The 19,040-nt window shown below is 48.4% G+C and overlaps 1 protein-coding gene and 1 pseudogene across 2 annotated transcripts in view; both read right to left on the reverse strand.

The window, feature by feature from the left end:
* Positions 1 to 927, reverse strand: part of LOC145540406 (galectin-9-like) — a 62,714-nt gene extending 61,787 nt beyond the window's left edge. Inside the window, 1 exon segment of the mRNA XM_081574965.1 lies at positions 859 to 927. Within this exon segment, the coding sequence (XP_081431091.1) occupies positions 859 to 927 (69 nt within the window).
* Positions 928 to 6,030: 5,103 nt separating this feature from the next.
* Positions 6,031 to 18,619, reverse strand: LOC145540407 (galectin-9-like; annotated as a pseudogene). Its single transcript, XR_014078345.1, has 7 exons — positions 18,611 to 18,619; positions 16,625 to 16,762; positions 11,547 to 11,638; positions 8,756 to 8,959; positions 7,818 to 7,928; positions 7,411 to 7,584; positions 6,031 to 6,297 (listed from the first exon to the last, which is right to left on the reverse strand). The product of XR_014078345.1 is annotated as a galectin-9-like (transcript).
* Between the last annotated feature and the right edge of the window lie 421 nt (positions 18,620 to 19,040).

The raw sequence follows: 19,040 nt of genomic DNA on the forward strand, positions 1-19,040 counted from the left end.
TCTTGCCCCTCAGAGAGCAGGCACCTCCTCAGGAGGCCTTCCCGGCTGCCCCCAGTCTCCTAACAATTCTAAACACTTTCAGAGCTCCTGCAGTGAGCCAGACACCATTCAAGTTCTCTCAGTGTGCTACCTCACTTAATCCTTCCCCCAGATCTGGACAGTGACTCCAGGATTAACCCCATTATATAGATGCAGAAACTGAGGCCCAGAGAGGTAAAGTAACTTGCTTGAGGTCATCCAGCTAGTAAATGGTTCAGTACAGAGAGGCCACCTTTAAAGTATGTCTCCTTTGCTGCCATGCTGACTTGATACCCACCCCAGAAGCCCTGCTCCCTTCATGCAAAACAACCATCACTTTTCCAGTTATTACTTAGAACAGTAGAGGCACCCACAGTGAGCTCAGTAAACATTTGTCAGATGCAGGAATCCTGGGGATGCTCACCCGCTGCAGTCCTGAGCAGCACCCAAGAGACAGTCATGGAGAAGAAGTTGTGTCTGCCCTTCCATGTTCTTTTTAGGTTGCTGCTCCCCTCCTCTGTCACCTGCAGGAGTTGTTGTCTTAGAACCCCAGAGCTGCTTCCTGTCCACTGAGGCGCACCCCACCCCCCAGCCCTGGAACTCAATGGGTTTCTGTAAGAAGACTGGGTGTCCACCAAGGCCATCTCTCTACCGCCTCTGTGGCCACTGTCGCTTTACACACCGGCCAGGAAGACCACTGCACCCAGAGGACTTAAGAATGTATAGAAACCGAAGCAACTGGACTGTTACTCAATGGGGAGGATCCAGGTAATGATGTAGGTTTAGAGAAAGGGAGAAAGGTAGGGAGGAGAGGAGAGGGTGGAAGTGGGTGCTCCTCACCCAGGGCCCTTTGCCCTCTGCTCGCCTCCTGTGATCTGTACCGAGACCCAATAGTGCATAGAGGTTCATGTTGGCTCAGAGATCCTGACCACACTCATACTGCAGCGAACTTCTAGACTTCACTGTTCCTGAGAATGTGGTTGTCTCTTGCGGGTCCAGGCAAAAACAGAGCTGCTTGGTGGGACCTGGGCAGCTGGGTGCTACTGGTGCACGGGGTGGAGGTTGTGCTGGGAAGGCCTGGTTATACACATTTTCCAGATAGGGAAACTGAGGCTCAGAGTGTTTAAAGGTCATTCCAAAAGTCACACAGCTCATTAGTGATAGCCTGAGCCATATGAGGCTTCTTGGGGCCTCAAAAAGGGATTTATTTCCCCTAAAATGCTGTTCCTCACATAAAAATCTAGTCATGGAGGGATTTCCCTGGTGGTTTAGTGGTGAGGACTCTGTGCTTCCACTGCAGGGGAGATGGGTTCAATCCTGGGTCAGGGAACTAAGAACATGCATATAGCATGGTGCAGTCAAAAAAAAAGGAAAGAGAAAGAAAAGAAAAAACAATACATTATCAGATGGAAAGAAATGTTTGATAAACATTAATAGAAAATCTTATCATGAAGGTTACTTTATCCTTGTGTTTAATGATGCCCCAGGAGCTTCTGATCCCTCCTCTCTAAGAATTTCTCTCTCTCTTCTCTTCTCTCCCTTCACTCTGGGCTATAGACGGGAGCGGAGAAGATTCAGACATGCTAGACCTTTCTGAATGACATGGAGCTGGGTCACTATGTTGAATAAATGTCTTTGATTGGCTCCAGCACCTTGTTAAAGGAAGTGATTGACTAAAACAGAGACTAGGATCAGCTGGGTAGCAAAGTGTGATGGGGAGGAAACGCATAGCAACAATAGACTTGCCTAAAGTCAAGTGGGCCCCCACCGTGTGCTCGAGACAGGGCCCTGGGGTCCAGCCTGGATGAGTAGCTGAGGTTCTTATAGGCACCAGGGGGGGATCAGGTGAGCAGGTGCCCCAGGGCCACACACAGGTCTGCACCTCTGTCCCTTCTGGCACTTGCCTGGGTTCTCAGAATTTGCAAAGACTGACTTCTTTGAGATGTTCTCATAGACGGAGCCCACTTGCCTCCTCCATCCACCCTCCATCCCCACTAGATTCCTGCATCAACTAGAATATGACTGGATTTAAGGGGAAGAAGACACACTTGGAACAGAAAGGAGGAAAAGAAGGGGAGATTCTTTGCAATCTTCTTCAACACTGGGGATACTGGAAATGTTTCCTCATTGACTGGAATAGGAAGCAACTGGAACTCTCATTCACCGCAGGTTGGAGTGTAAAATACAACAACAATGGAAACTTGTTGGTGGATTATAATAAAGTTAATCCTCTACCTCTCCTATGTCCTGGCTCTTCTGCTCCTAGATATTCACTAAAGAGAGATAAGAACAGATGTACATGTGCTTAAAACTTCACTCATCACAGCCCCTCACTGGAAACAACACAACTGTTCACCAACAGGAGAAGGGGAACAGTGAATGCTCTTTGCAAACCCTTGGACTATAGCCCACCAGACTCCTCTGTCTGTGGATTTATCCAGGCAAGAATATTGGAACAGGTTGCCATTCCCTCCTCCAAGGGATCTTCCCAACTCAGAGATCCAACCCATGTCGCCTGGGTCTCCTGCACTGGCAGGCAGATGCTTTATCACTGAGCCACCTGGGAACTGCCTGCTATGGACTAGACCTCAGCAACAAAGCGGGACTGAAGATAAAGGCAAGGGCTTCAGTGAACCTCACCGTTGAGCACATAGAGCCAGACACACGTGAGCACACACTGGGAGCATTCTGATAACATAAAATCCAGTAACAGGTCAGAAACGCAATGACTTGTGAGGGGCACCAAAGGGGAGGGACCCGAAGGAGTCACCTGGGTGCTGGAAATGTCCTGGAGCTCGACCTGGAGGGTGGTCATACAGCTGTTTACAGCATAAAAACTCATCCAGCAGACTAGGGTCTGTGTGTTTACATGGACCATACCTCAATAAAGTACTGTTTAAAAAACACCGCAGGCCATGCACAGTGGCAAAGTGCATGAGAATCCACCTCATATGCAGAAAACGTGGGTTTGATCCTTGGTCCTGGAAGACTCCACATGCAGTGGAGCAATTAAGTCCGTGTGCCACAATTATTGAGCCCAGGTTCTAGAGGCCACTTGCTGTAAGTACTGAATCCCACACCCCTACAGCCTGTGCTCAGCAACAAGAAAAGGCTCAGCAATGAGAAGCCCGTGCCCGGCACTGAAGAAGCCCCCCAACTTGCTGCAACTAGAGAAAGCCAGTGCAAAGCAATGAAGAATAAGCACAGCCAAAGAAAAATAAAATAAATAAGTGAATTTTAAAAATTTAGAAACCACTCCAAAACTCACAGAGCCCAGGGAGAAACAGGGACATCAAGAATTCAAGCGGACATGCACTCTGACATCTCCAGGTGATTTGGAAGTGAGTCACAGTGAATTCAGCCCAAAAAAGGAGAGCCCAGGTTCCTCTGCCCCAGCCCTGTAGGGAGGGCCTACGGCCAAACCCGAAGGCCAATGGGTTTTTGGGTGAATAAAGACCGTAGGAAGGTGTCTTCAAGACCCAGGTCTGGCACAGCTGACCTCAGCAACCTGGCATCACCGTGTGTGCAGTCACTGAGACCCTTTTCCAGGACCTGGCTTGAGGTGAGAGGCAGCCCTTGAGCTCCGTTATTTAAAGTCCAGACACTTGTCTGAGGTTCTCTGTTCTCTGCATTGTAGACCATAGGATCTGTTCTAAATGTGTCGGCCACCTCACCCTCTCAAAAAGCCAGAAACTAACAAGTGTTGATGAGGACATGGAGAAAGGGGGCCTTTTGTGCTGTTGGTGGGAATGTTAAATGGTGAGGATGTGATGGGAAACACAGTGTACGTGCTTGACCCTAAGAGACTGGCATTAAGCTTCTGATTGCTAAAGCATCCATTTCGAAGACACTCATCTTTCGTAAACATGGTGCCAGCTGTGTGATAGCTTCTAGGTAAGCCGCCACACTTGCCCCACTCATCAAGTTCTCCTTTCTAGGAAACCTTGGGCGACCTAGATAACTGTTTGAGTGACACCACATGTTTCTTCCTGCCCCCTGGTTCCTGCGTAACCACCCTACCTTTGGACCCCAATAAAAGCAAAACCCCAATTTGTGCTCTCACCCCCTCCTTCCCACTGGCCATTGTCTTATGTGGCCCTCAGGACTTGAGAGTAATAATTCTCGTTTTTTTCAAGGCTACCTGATGGTTGTTGCTAATCTGTGTCTTGAAGTCATGATAAGGACCACAGGGGCCCATCTGGCCACAGTACTAGCTCCAGCTGGGCTAATGAGGGGGCTCCCATGAGTAGTAAAGACCCACGTGAGTGCTTCCGGTGTTCCTGAACAGACAGCATCACTATGCATTGTCTGAGACGGACCCTACAAAACAGTATGGATGTTCCTTTAACAACTAAACACAGAATTACCATCTGATCCAGCAATTCCACGTTTGGGTCAGATGGTAAAGAATCTGCCTGTAATGCAGGACACCTGGGTTTGATCTCTGGGTCAGGAAGAGCCCCTGGAGAAGATCATGGCAACCCACTCCAGTACTCTTGCCAGGAGAATCCCATAGACAGAAGATCCTGACAGGCTATAGGCCATAGGGTCGCAAAAAGTCAGACACAACTGAAGCAACTTACCACTGCCAGCAATTCCATGTCTGGCTATATACTCTAAAGAAGTGAAAGCAGAGGCTTGAAGAGATATGTGTACACCCATGTACCTGGTATTATTTACAATAGCCAAGAGATAGAAGCAACACGGGTGTCCATCAATGGATGACTAGATAAACAAAATGAGGTCTATACGTACAATGCAATATCATTCAGCCCTAAAAAGGAAGTGAATTCTGCCACAAGTTACAACATGAATGTTGGGGAATGAAGAAATTTTCCTCTACCCTTCTAGGTTCTTCCGGCCGGTCTAAGATTAAATTGACATGAGACATATCAAAAGGAAAAAAAATCTAACAAAGGTATAGTAACACTTGCATACATAGGAGAGACCCAGGAGAACTACCCACCAGAATGGTCAAAACCATCACTTTAAATACCACCTTCAGCTAAAATCACAAGAGAATGTAGAGGGAAATGGTTTGGGACTTCAAAGATGAGGAAGGCTATTCACAGAAAAGTCAATGTTTGGTATATAAGTGCCTGCTGGGTGCAGAGTGGACTCTGATCTCTAGGACGTGCAAGGTTTGCCCTACCACACCTCGCTTGTGCTCTATTTCTATAACAGGTCCTTTATCTGCATTCTTTGCTGCAGTTGTTCAGTTCAATCGCTCAGTCGCGTCCGACTCTTTGAGACCCCATGTTGAGGAGGAGGTAAAAGAAAAACTTTGAGTCTTCAGTTTCTTAAGAAGAATCAGCCTAAATGAATACTCATGCCAAAGTGACACATTTAGGGGTGGCAAATTTTGCTCCCCTACACTCTCTAAGTTTCAGTCTTTCCTCGTCTGTGAGATGTAGCTAATCACAGGCCTTGTTGGATATGATTGTCATGAGCATTGAATGAGCTGAGGCTTGGAGGGCACTTAGTCTGACTACAACTCACCAAACTGAGTCCCAGTTGTCTTCTACCATCTGATTTGGAATCACTAAGGGCAAAGACTTTCCTTTAATCTCCTTGGAAGGGACTGTACCAGATCTTCCCAACTACATAGATGACAGTCAAGCTCTTGAATCTTGGATATACGTCTCAGGTCTGAAGAAGACCCCACATGACACCTAGTCCTGTCCAAGTGATGGAGACTTCAGAATCAAAGTGAGGAGGAAGAGCAGTAGATGAAGTTCAGGTAGGCTGCTGTGGCCCAAGAGAATGGATCAAGTCTTCACACTTTAACTAAACATGACACCCTTTCTCCTTCTTTTCCTGTCTTTTTCTCTGCCATTGACTAGGAAAGATAAAGCCCCAATCTGTCACCCCCAATACATTGCTAAAGAAAGTAATCTTTCAACTGAATTTATCTCATAATTTCCAATCCATGCATCACTATCTAGACCAGATTTACCTTCACTCAGTACGACTCATCCACGCACAGTAAAACCAATCTGCTGACACAGGGTTATGATGAAGGAAAGTGCAGCATTTATTGCAGGTACCAAGCAAGGAGTCCAGGCAAGCTTAAAAAACCCAAATTTCATGATGACTTTCAGGGAAATGGTCTTAAACACAGGGTGAGGGAGAGGGTGATGGGGGTGTGATCAGCTCATGGATGTCTTCTGATTGGTTGGTGGTGAGGTAATTGGGAGTCAATATCATCAAGTTTGTGGGTTCTGTGACCATGTGAGCACCATACAGTGAACATCTTCCACATGGTAGGGATTTCTATATCTGTAAAACAGCACAAAGAATTTGGTTCAGAATACTATCTATAACTCTTGAGGAGGAACTAAAGGTCCTTGGTGGTGTTTAACGGCTAACCTATTATCACTTTGTTTTGCTTGACTGTTACCTTTTGCTTCTGCATTTTCTCACTTCATTGATTAAATTTTATCCTTGGAACCTGGGGAAGGCCTAGGAGGCTAAAGGTTTATAACACTCATGGGGCATAGGGCTGTCCCAGGATGCTCCCGTAGGGTCCTGCTGGGTTACAAATGTCAGAGGGATGAAGCAAAACAGTCATGGCCATGGATACCACACCAAGGGTGAACAAAGCTGTGGGGACTATATATCGGTAGCTGAGAATGATGCTAATACCTTACATTCTGATTGTACCTTTTGATTAGGCTGAGAGTTTGCTACAAAGTGGGGCATAGTTAAAGATAAAACCACAGGTTCAAAATGGCCTCACTTTTGCTGAAGCCCTTGATACCAAACCTAGGTTTAACACCTGACCTAACTGTAGCTTTGACCTTCCCCAGGAATGTAGTCTTAATCAGCCAGTCTTGAATTTTCTAGTCAGTATCCTTGAGGTATTCAGTCTCCTGGGACCTCTCCATCTTCAGGAAGAGGAAGAAATCCACCTGACCTCTTTTCCTGAACAGTGGTGAGATGCACATCACATAAAATTAACCATCTTAAGTGCACTGGCTCAGACTGTAAAGAATCCACCTGCAATGCGAGAGACCTGGGTTTGATCCCTGGGTTGGGAAGATCCCCTGGAGGAGGGCCTGGCAACCCATTCCAGTATTTTTGCCTGGAGAAGCGCCATGGACAGAGGAGCCTGGTGGGCTCCAGTCCGTGGGGTCGCAAAGAGTCGGACACGACTGAGCAACGAAGCACACACACAAGTGTACCTACAGTTCAGTGGTGTTAAGTCCACTCCTGTGGTTGTGAAAAAATTCAATTCCAGAACTTTTTCATCTTGCAAAATTGGTCCTGACCTTTTAGATGTTGCTAACACATTCAAAAATTATAATACACAGAGAGGGTCAAATAAACCCAGGAGTGGCCACGGAAAGGGTATACTGTGCCCTTCAATGTGTATTGTCTCACTGAACTCACACAACGACCTGTGGGGCGGCCGATCATGCTCATTCCACAGGTAAGGACACTAAGTCTGGGAGAGGTGAAGTCACTTGTCTAAGATTCCCCAGCCGATGAAAATGGCAGAGTCGGGGACCTGAGCTGGATTCAGTTTGATTCCAAGGTCTTTCTAGAAGCACAGGGCCTCCTAACCTGGGGGATGATAGTGACAGAGACAAGAAACCTATTAGTCCAGGAGTCTGAGCGGGTGTCCTAGACAGAGACAGCAACAAAAGGAGGACAGACTAGGGCAGCCAGAGGTGTGTCCCCAGAACCACCTGGAGACGAGACTGCCCGGCACCTTTGGGTTCACACAGCAGGACCCACACAGAGGACGGGGCCCCACGCCCAGCCCCTGGGGACGAGTGCTGGGTGGACAGTCTGACCTGGATGCTGATGTAGGACAGATGCATGCCACCCTTGATGGAGATGGTGTTGAACTGGTAGAAGGGCACACGGTGTGCATACTCCATGAAGATGCTCTTGTTCACCATCACCTGTTGAGATGAGTGCACATGGCAGGAGGGGATCCAGGACCAGGTGGGAGCACTCGTGGCTCTGGGACCCCTGCTTCTAGAAGTTTAGACCTGGATCTAGTTTTTACATCAATCCCTGTAGGTCAGGGAAACAGCCTTCAGAACTGTGCCAGTTACAGGAGCATGCTTGGGATCCTAAGTGCATCGAAAGGCAATCTCTACCTGACTCTAGTCCTTGGCTTCTTCATTCTTCTGGTGTTTGCTTATTGCAGTAGGTTTGTCTTTCTAGTCTTAGGTCTCCTGCGGTGTTATTGAAATATACATGCAAATGTTCATGGGGAGCAGAGGAGAAGTGATTTCAGGTTGTATGATGAGGGGGTGGGGACATTCATGTTCACAGAGAAAAAAGACATGGATGTACTCAGCTCCCCTCCCATCTCCCCAAGCCCAGAGACATTGCTCTGCTTGCAAAACCAATGTGCAATGCCAGGCAGAACTAAGTCTTTAATAACATCTGGATAAATGCAGCAAGGTAACAGAAAAACAAATGTTCCCAGGGACTTGCAGTGGAAGAAGGGCTACCACAGAGAAATGGAAATAACTTGGACTGAAAGACCCAGGAGGCCACAAAGCACCATGGTGACTTCTCTAGTGCTTACTTCCAGAGTAAAAGAAGCAACAGGTGTACCTGTAGATGCAGGTGAAGGTGTGTAAGGAGACAGCAGCCTTACAAGGAAATAGTCCTCGTCTCTGTACAAAGTGTTGCTCATATGACTATTTAAAGGCTGCTCACAGCACCTTATGGGGCTGGGGAATAGACAGCTGAAGAGAGGCGAGTTCCCACTCACCTTGAACGCAGAGCTCTCTACCTTGAAGCAGATTTCAAACGGACTCCCCTTCAGAAACGGCATTTGCAACTTCCTCTCCTCCGGCCCCCAGCTTCTTAGCTGCCTCGTGTTGCAGACCACATACCCGCTTCCTTCAAACCAAGAGAAGAAGTGGAAGGCAATTTACAACTGTCGTTGTAGCCCATCTGAAAGTTCACTGCAAACCTAGGCCAAGGAAAATGAGTCACTGTCATGGTTTATTACCAAGGGCGGAACAGGAGGTGCTCACACTTTGACTGACATCCATCTGGGAAACTGCATACAGCCTGCATGGCTGGTTGGTACCCATCCCTAGTTTGTTGCTATCCCTTTTGTTCAGTAATTTGCACTTAGTGTGTTTTTGTGCAGTCACTACATTTTGCCCTTCCAGTGTGGTTTTCTAAAAATAAGGAGGAAATGGGTAAAGAAATCTGTGTCCAAGATGGAAGTAGAGAAATGTGCCTAGAAGTGAGAGTTTTGGGGGCCAAGTGGTGGCTTCTTGGAGGTCAGCCTGTGTCTGCTCAATTGGGAAAGAGGACAAATGGAAAGAACAAGTGCATTGATGGGACACCTACAGAGATGGTGTCAAAAGGGGAGACACAGAAAAAGCCCTAGGTCTCTGGGCATGGGGACCTCAGAGCGTGCATTTGTCCCTCTTCAGAGGTTGTCGTGTGTCCACCTGACCTGAGTGAGGTCAGCAGGCCTGGACCCTGACCCCAGATCTGCCCCGTTTGTCATTTGCAATGACCCAGGACCATGCTATCCTCAAACTGCCCCACGCAGAAAAGGGGTGACTGCCTTCCTTCGGGGATGACAACTGAAAGGGCCCAAGGGCACCCCTAAATAAGTATCTCTTGTTCCCATCTCACCTCGGAGGAAGCCCCTCACCATCTCCACCTCTTCTGGATATAGCTGAAACTAAAAGGTGAGGAGTGAAGACACAAGGAGCTTCCAAGGGGCCTAGCTCACCAAAGGGAGGCAATAAATCCTTGTTCTGCTTTTTCCCAGATGGAGCTCATGCATGTCCCCTAACCAAGGTCCAGCCTGAATTATCCAATGAGGCCTCTCTCTCCCAACACCTTTCCTAAACTCAGCACCAGTGTGGTTCCCAGTCTGCTTCTTGGGGTCACTCAGGCTCCCAACTAACACACAACAGTCAGACAGCATGTCTCGCTCCCATGTAATTACCACAGAACCAAGCACTGCCCCACACCCACGGGTGGCCCTCGGTGGACATTCTACCTGCAGAGTGCTCTCTTTTGCTGGTTTATCTGGGGTTTCTTTTGGCTTCATGCCTCGAGGATCTTAGTTCTCTGATCAGGGATCAAACGCATGACCTCTGCAGTGGAAGACTAGAGTCCTAACCATTGGACCACCAGGAAACCCCTAGAGCCCACTTGCTTTCTTGGTTAAAGGTGTGAGTTCTGAATGCCATCCTAATTACCAGGATGCTCGGTGAGCCCTCAGCCATCAGGGGCAAGAGGAACTGGTGTGTTTCTGAACTCAGCAGCCCTCTCTCCAATGAAAACGAAACTCCAAGTGACCCTGAAATGAGAAATTTTAAGTTCCTATTTTGCTTAAAGTGGAGAATAGTGTTTCTGACATGTCTCTGGGTGTCATTTTCCCTTTGCAGTCCTCCAGCTTCATTGCTGTGTTCTTTTGAAAATTCCACCTGAGGGAAGGAGAGAACAGCAGCTCCCATCAGAAGCGAGACCCTCGGAGGTAGAGACAGGCTCTATTAGACAGAGTGGGAGTAGAAAGCCCTCCTGTGCTGGGAGGAAGCGTTGGCACAGGGAGGGGGAGAGAGAGGGGTGGGAGTTCATAGTCAAGGTCCCGGATTCCCCTGCTGGCAGGGTTTCAGAACTGGGTGCCTCATTTCCCTCAGAGTCCCCTGCAGGCACTCAGGGCTCTCAGAGTCCCTCAATCACTGTGGCCGTGTCACCTGGTAGGAGAGGCAGTGGCAGAGGAAGTCATCTAGAAGCCAGATGTAGATGTAGTGCTGTGGGGGGGAGGGGCCTGGAGGGATCCAGAAGGTCCCCAGGCCCCATGCAAAGTAATGAGAGGAATAGCGGGGGTAGAAGTCAGCTGGGATTGGACAGAGAGGCTTCTGAGAGAGACCACGTGTCCAGAGGGGCCCCTGTGGACACTGCAGACCTCAGCGTGCACAGGTCCCAGGCCTCCATGTCACCCGGAGCTCAATATAGTTCAGCCAGGGCTTCATGAACACCTGAGGACCTCCCACCTCTGGAATATGTGCAAGCTCTTCTCTGTTCCCAGACAGTCCCCCTGGGGAGGGGGGAATGGGAAACAGAGCTGAGTTATCTATATTTTGAATTGACTTTAGTGGGAAAAACCTTGAGACTGAAAGAGACCAAATACAACTTTGATGGCAAGTTTAAATATTTCCAGGTCACCTCAAATGAAGTTTCCAAAGTAGATGAGACCGGCTAGAGGAAATGAAGGAAGTTGATGTGTCTGTAACTCTGAGTCATTGTATACGAAGTTCAGTCCCAGAACTCCGCCTCTGGGCTGGCCTACTTCCCTCCCTAGACCATGAGCCTCCGTTCCCCCTGTCTCTGGGGAGTCTGGTTAATGGTGCCTCGGATGCTACAGGTAGGTGGTAGGGGGGCCATGCATTGTTGGCAGGGCTGGGCCCTTCCCATCCCCTGAGCCGGATGTGGGCAGCTTGGAGGACGCTGGGTGGACCATCCTGAGCCGACAGCACCCTTGTTCACTCAGGGGTGAGGACGAGAGAGACAACAATTCCCGGCACCTGTCTTCGCCTGTGGAAAGAACACTCCCCGTGATGGTGGTCTTGTGTCCATCCTGGAGACCCCCTTCGATCATCCTGGTGAAGGGAACAGGCTGTGGAGAGGAGACAGTGGTCAGTTGGCCGGCCTCCTTCTCTCCGTTCTCTTCAGTCCTGGCCAGGGGCTGGCCTGGGTGTGGGACAGCAGGCTAGGGGCCAAGTGCAGCCATAAACAGGACAGGAGGAGCCTCAGCTCCACAGACCTTCCAGCCCTGGAGTGAGGAAGTTACACAGATATTCTGAGGTTGCAAGAAGGAGCCCCTCAGGCCCTGAGAGGATGTGACAGGGTCAGATTGGCAGCTGGCAAAGGAAGAAGTGGCGAGTACACAGCCCTGAGACAAGAAGGAACCAGGGGTGCAAGGAGGGTGGCTGGACCCCAAGCCAAGCTGCTAGTAAGGACCCAAGTCCTGGCTGGGGACTCAGGGATCCACCATGGACCAAAGAGACCCACTACCTGTTCTCGAGGATAAACCTTCTGCTCACCTGAGCAGGCCAAGAAGAAGTCATCCTCCCCCTCCTTCCCACCTAGAGAACAATGATGGCCTTGACCTTTTTCTCCCACAGCCTCAGAAAGTGCCTGTTCCCAGGTGCTCTCTGCAGCCAGGGGGCAGCCCCCTCTTCTACTGGGCTCCCGTCCTTCTTCCAGGCAGCCTCCGATGTCCTCACATGGCATCTCCACCCCTCCTGGGCCCCATCACTTTGTTTCTTTCCTGAGCCTCTTTAAAGGACCCAGGGTTATGGTGAAGATGCTTCATTTTAGAGTCAGGCATCCTTCAGGTTTGAACCCTAATTCTGCTGCTCATTACCTGAGTGGCTTTGGGAAGCTTATTTAACTTCTCTTTGCCTTAGTTTCTTCATCTATGAAATGAGAATAAGCCCCAGCTTCTGGGTGACATTGATGATTCAGTGAGAAAATGTCTGTGGAAGAGACTGGTGCATCCTTCCAGAATGCCTTTTATCTAACATGGTTCTACAAACTGCCTTCAACACAGCTCTGTCTCCAAGTCAACTTTCACATTTTTCACACTGTTGAAGTATTTTCTACCTTCTCCTCTAAGTAATATTTGACAAAGATTAAATGCTTACAGGAACCAGGCAGGTGATTTGCATAGTTGAACTGGCCAGGTAGGGGACAGTCGGGAGTGGTGGGAACTGCAGCAAAGTAGACATCATCTTCCTTATCTAAAGAGCAGTGTCCACTCATCTGTAACCTGATTACCTTTCAGGCCCAATGTTGTCAGAGCCTCCAAGTCTTTAGGAGAAGACAGAAATCTGAAATTTTTTTCTGTACAACTTTCTAATTTGGGGGGTTGAAACGCTTTTAAAAGGATTGTAGTAGGTTTCCTTTGTTATAAGAGACATATAATGAAATATTTGCAATGAATTGATATATCTAAATTTGCTTCAAAACAATCCAGGGGTGGAAAAGAAAGTAGAGCTGGGCAGAGATGAAGCAGATAGTTCATGAGTTGAAACAGAGTGACTGGTATGTGTTGTTTATGATGCTAGTATCTCTGTATTACACGTTCTCTTCGGCAATGAGTCAAAACAAATGGTCTGCAGGCCAAACAATAAAAATACCCACCAGCCCAATTCAGCCCTAGTCTATGTCCTTGAGTTGTAGGAAACCCCTTTGAGCCTGGTGCGCACAGCTGGCCCTGGGAGATAACCAGTGATGCCAGGATCCCATTCAGACAGACTGTGCTCTCCACGGACCTTGGGCAGAGGTGTCTTCTGTGCCCCCAGTCAGGCCTGAACTCTGCCATTAAATACTTTGGTGACGTTAAGCAAATCACAACGTCTCTGCATCTCTGAGTTCTTTCTGTTGTCTGTCCATGTCAGTGATTTTGGAGTAGAATCAGCCTGACACAGGCTGACCAGCATAGTGCTCTTTGCTGAGAAAGAATCCCTCCATTTGTTGGAGTTTGAAACCCTGCTAAGAGCCTTTCTCACCATCAGGAGAGACAAGGCTTAAAATGTATCCTCTTGGCAGCATGAGCTTCTCCCTTAAGCGTATTCACACGAAGGTATAAAGAACTGAAAGCACAGTGTGATGCGAGCGGTCCTCAGGGCACAGAAGGAAGGTAGGATGGAGGAAGCCCTGTGTGGGTATGGGGCCAGGCAGTACAGTTAATCTTAAGGAATGATTCCCCCCTCAAAAAACTTCATGAGATTTTAATGTCTTAAATGGTGCTTCACATTCCGAAACACAAGATGATTTTAAATTGAGTGTAATCTAAAACCAAGATTACTCATTGCTGTGTTATAATAGCAAGGAATTGGAAATGAATCCAAAAGTCCACTAAGAAGGAAATGGTGAAATTAATTATGGTATTTCAGTACAACAGGTTCTAGGGAGACTTAACAAGAAAAGAAGAGGAAGAAGGGACCACTTTGAGAACTGATAAGTAATATTGCCCTCTGTATTATTTTTTAAATGGGTAGGAGTGGCTATATACATATATTTACTTATTATAAATAAAACTTTTCTGGAAAGATTCAAAGAAACTGCTAATATTTATTGACTCCAAGAACGTTATGCTAGACTGAATAATTACACCCTTCCCCTTCTCCCCACCAAAAATTTCCCCGTTCTAATCCCTAGAAGTTGTGAATATGTTACTTTACCCAGCAAAAGGGACTTTGCAGGTATGATTAAGAATCTTGAGATTGTGGGGTTGGGGGGTTATCTGGAATACCTGGGTGGGCCCAATAGTCACAGGGTCTGCAAAGAGGGAGGCAGAAGAGGAGAGTCAGTAGTCGGAGATGTGACAACAGAAGGAAGAAGCTGCTGGCTTTAGAGAAGGAGAAAGTGGAGATTTCCCTGGTGGTCCAGCAGTGGTTAAGAAACTGCCTTCCAATGTAGCGCTTGAGGGTTAAATCCCTGGATGGGGAACTAAGATCCCAAATGGGCCACAGCTAGAGAGCCCACGGGCCACAATGAAGATCCCTTGTGCCACAGTTGAGACCTGACACAGTCAAAAAATAAAAAAAAATCGCAGGAGGAGGAAAGGACCACAAGCCAAGGCAAGTGGGCAGCCTCTGGAAGTTGGAAAAAACAAGGACACATTCTCCCCTGAAGGCTCCAGAAGGAAACAGCTTTGCTGACATTTGATTTTAGATTTCTAACCTTAGAACTGTAAGGAAATAAATTTGTATGGTTTAAGCCTGGCATGGCCGAAGACCCCTCTTGCGCGCACGTGTGTGTGTGTGTGTGTGTGTGTGTGTGTGTGTGTGTGTGTGTGTGATCTTAGCAGGAAAGAGCAGCACAGTCCTTTGCTTCCTATGACCCAGGAGGATGGATTTTTATGTTGGATTTATAGCCTCACAGATTAGGCTCACCTCCCAACTCCCTATGCTGGCAGCTCTGATGTCACCAAGTCACGTGACCTGTGTACAGTTGGGCTTTTGAATCCAAGGATTAGAGAGTAAAAACATGTCATCAGAATAATAAAATGGCTGAACCTGGAAGTGGCTCCAGGTCCCCCATCTAATGGAGAACAAGACCCAGGTGACACATCCTGACTCAGGCCACTGTGGAAGCACCCACCAGGAAGCCCAGTTTCCTCCAGCCCCACATGGGAGCCCTTACTAGGTGGGCTGAAGGGCATTGGCCATTGCATGGAGCACACAGGCCATGCCAGGGCCACCAGGAAGGTGGGCTTGAGTGGGGATCAAGCAGCTCCCCAGCACCTGATGCCCCATCCACCCCCTCCCCATGAAGCACTCCATCAGCCCACCTGCCCAGTCTCTCAGGAAGCTGAGGCCGGGAGAGGCTCCTACTGCAGGGCTGGGCCAGGACACAGTGAGCTCAGAAACCTCCTGGGACCCAGGCTGCCACCTGCCAGCCTCCTCCTCCCCCAGGGCACTCTCTGTGGACACCTCCTTCCTCCAGGATGGGGGAAATCAAGACACCTCCCTCCTCAGCCCTTACCACCTGGGGACCTTACAAGTGGCCTCCACCTTTGTGAGCCTCAGTAATACATATACGATGTGGAGATGATAGGGGTTTAAACCAGCTGTCCCAACCTTTCTGGCACCAGGGACTAGTTTCACAGGAGACAATTTTTCTGAGGATGGGGAGATGTGAGCGATGGGGAATGGCTGTAAATACAGATGGAGCATCATTAGCTCACGAGCCACTCACCTCCTGTTATGCGGCCCAGTTCCTACCAGGCCATGCACAAACACCAGTCCATGCCTGGAGGTGGGGGACCGCTGGTTTAAACAAGGTTACCTATGACAAGACCTCCATACAGGGGGTAAAAATGCCCAGAAGAGAGCCCTTTGCACCCCACAGTGCAGGAACAGCCCACTCCACCTCCCTGGGACAGTCTCTCTCAGACACCCTTGACCTGCCTTGCCTTGCTCTCTTAACCCTCAGATGCCAGACACCTGTTCGGGAGGCCTTTCCTCCTACCCCCAGACTCAACAAATCTAAACACTTTCAGAGCCCCCCACAGTGGGCCAGATACCTTTCAAACTTTCTCAACGTGCTACCTTGCTTAATCCTTACCCGAGCTCTGGGTGGTGACTTGATTATTCCCATTATACCCATGCAGAAACTGAGGCCGAGGGAGGTAAAGTAACTTGCTTGAGGTCATCCAGCTAGTAGATGGCTGAGCCCAGGGCCAACTTCCAAGTAAGTGTCCTTAAATGCCATGCTCAATTGCTAACCTCCCCAGAAACCATTTACCTTCCTTCATGTAAAAAAAAAAAAAAAAAAAAACTCACTTTTCTATTTATTACTTAGGCTCTTCTTCCCCCACTGAGCAGCTAGAACAGGAGAGACACCAGGAGAGAGCTCAGTAAACATTTGTCACACGCACAAATCCTGGTGACCCTCAGCCCTGAGCGGCACCGGGGAGATGGGCACAGGCAGATGTTGTGTCAGGGCCGCCCTAGTTGGTGTGTCTGCCCTTTGTCTGTTCTCTTTGGAATGAGGCCTCCCCCGGCCTCCTCTCACCCCAGCAGGAGCTGTTTCCTCGGAGCCCCAGCGCTGTGTCTCCCTGGCAGAGGCCTCCCCCAGCCCTGGAACTCACTGGGTTTATGTAGGGAGGCTGGGTGTCCCTGAAGGCCAGCTCTTCATCGCCTGTGTGCCCACTGCTCTTTGCATGCTGTCCAGGTAGACCTCTGCAACAGGAAGGACTTACCAAGATACAGAATTCAAAGCAGTTTGTCTGTAATTCAATGGGGAGGAGTCAAGAGCAGGAGGAAGTTGGTTTAGAGGAAGGGAGAAAGGTAGGGAGGAAGAAGGAGGACAGAACCGGGTGCTCCTCTCCCAGGGCCTTCTCCCCTCTGCTCTCCTTCTACCCTTCACCCCAAGTTGGAATAGGTCATGTAGGCTCAGACAATCTTATCATGCGCACAGCTTCTAGAAGACACTGCCCCTGAGCATGTGGCTGTGTCATGTCCAGACAACAGTGAGGCTGCTCAGCAAGACCTGTGTGATGGGGAGCTGCCTGGGCACAGGGTGGCAGTGCTGCTGAAAGGCCTAGTTATACCCATTTTGCAGACAGGGAAACTAAGGCTTAGACAATCTACAGGTCATACCCAAGGTCACACAGCTCACTAGTGGTAGCTTGAGCCATTTAAGGCTACTCCAGTTCTTAAAAAGTTATTCCTCCCCCTTTAAAATTCTACTCCTCACATAAAAGCATAATCATGTAAAAAGAAATGTTTTGAAAATAGAAAACCTGGTGATGGAGGTTCCCTTATCCTTGTGTATAATGATGCCCCGGCAGCTTCTGACCCCTCCTCTCTGTGGATTTCTCTCTCTCTTCTCTTTCTTGATTCTGGGCTTTAGAATGGGGAGCAGAGACATCTCAGACATAATAGAATATTCCAAGTGACTTGAGTTGGAGGCAATATATTGAATAACTGTCTTTAATTGGTTCCAGTACCTTGTTAATGGAGATGTTTGACTGAAACAGAGACTCAGGATCAGCTTTTGTCGGGAAGGGGTTTGGGGAGGAAACACACAGCAACAACAGACTTACGGGAGATTAAGTAGGCCCCAAATGGCAACCCACTCCAGTGTTCATGCCTGGAGAATCCTAGGGACGGGGAGCCTGGTGGGCTGCCGTCTATGGGGTCGCACAGAGTCGGACACGACTGAAGCGACTTAGCAGCAGCACCGTGTGCTAGAGACGGGACCCCATATCCAGCCAGGACAAGCAGCTGAGGGTCCTATAGGTACTGAATGTGGAGCAGGGGCCCTGGGGCTGAGAACCTGTCTGCACCTCTCTCTATTCTTGGGCTTGCCTGGGTTCTCCAGAATTTGCAAAGACTGACTTATTTGAGATGTTCCCATAGATTGAGCACACACGTCTCCTCTGTCCACCCTCCGTCCTCACTACATTTCTAGATCAACCACGATTTGACTGGGTTTAAGGGGCAGATGGCACAGTTGAAGCAGAAAGGAGGAAAAGAAGGGGAAATGCTTTGCAACACTGTTTGACACCAGGAACATGGAGACAATTTCCTCATCTACTGGGATAAAGATCACTGGAACTCTCATTCACTGCAGGTTGGAATGTAAAATACAAGGGTGTTGGAAACGTGTTGGTGGATCTTCTGCCTCTATTGTGTCCAGGCTCTTCTGCTCCTAGATGGTTACCCAAGAGAGATGAAAACATATGCATGTGTGCATAACAGCTTCACTCACCGTAGCCCCACACTGGAATCACACTGTTCATGAGCAGGAGAAAGGGAAAATGAATGATGATGTGAATACAACGGACTAGCCCTTGGCAATAAAAAGGGATAAAAGATATAGGCAAGATCATCAGTGACACTCACAGTTGTGTACAGGAGCCAGGAACGAATGAGCACAGGCTGGGAGTCTTTTATTAGACAAAATCCAACAATTGGTCAGAAAAGCGATGACCCAAGGTGGTCACCAGCTGGGAGGAACCCAAAGGAATCATTTGCGTGCTGGAAATGTCCTGGAGCTTGACCTGGATGGTGGTCACACAGCTGTTTACAACATAAAAACTCATCTAGCAGACTAGGGTCTATGTGTTTACCTGAACCATATCTCAATAAAATACTGTTAAAAAAAAAAAATTCTCCTGCATTGCACACGGATTCTTTACCAGCTGAGCCACAAGGGAAGCCCTGTCAATGTATGGCAAAACTAATACAATATTGTCAAGTAAAACATAGATAAATAAATAAATTAAAAAAAAATTCTCAGAGCCCGGGGAGACACAGAGACAGCTAGAGTTACAGCAAACACACTTTGGCATCACCAGACAACTTGGAGGCTGTTGTTCAGTCATTAAGTCATGTCTGACTCTTTGCAGGCCCATGGACTGCAGCATGCCAGGCTCCTCTGTCCTACACTATCTCCTAGGGTTTGCTCAAATTCATGTCCATTGACTCGGTGATCCTATCTAACCATCTAATCCTCTGTTGTCCCTTTCTCTTCCTGCCTCCAATCTTTCCCAGAATCAG

This window comes from Giraffa tippelskirchi, chromosome 3 (assembly GCF_054371585.1).
Source record: "Giraffa tippelskirchi isolate mGirTip1 chromosome 3, T2T-mGirTip1v1.2.pri, whole genome shotgun sequence".
In the NCBI taxonomy this organism is placed as follows: Eukaryota; Metazoa; Chordata; class Mammalia; order Artiodactyla; family Giraffidae; genus Giraffa; species Giraffa tippelskirchi.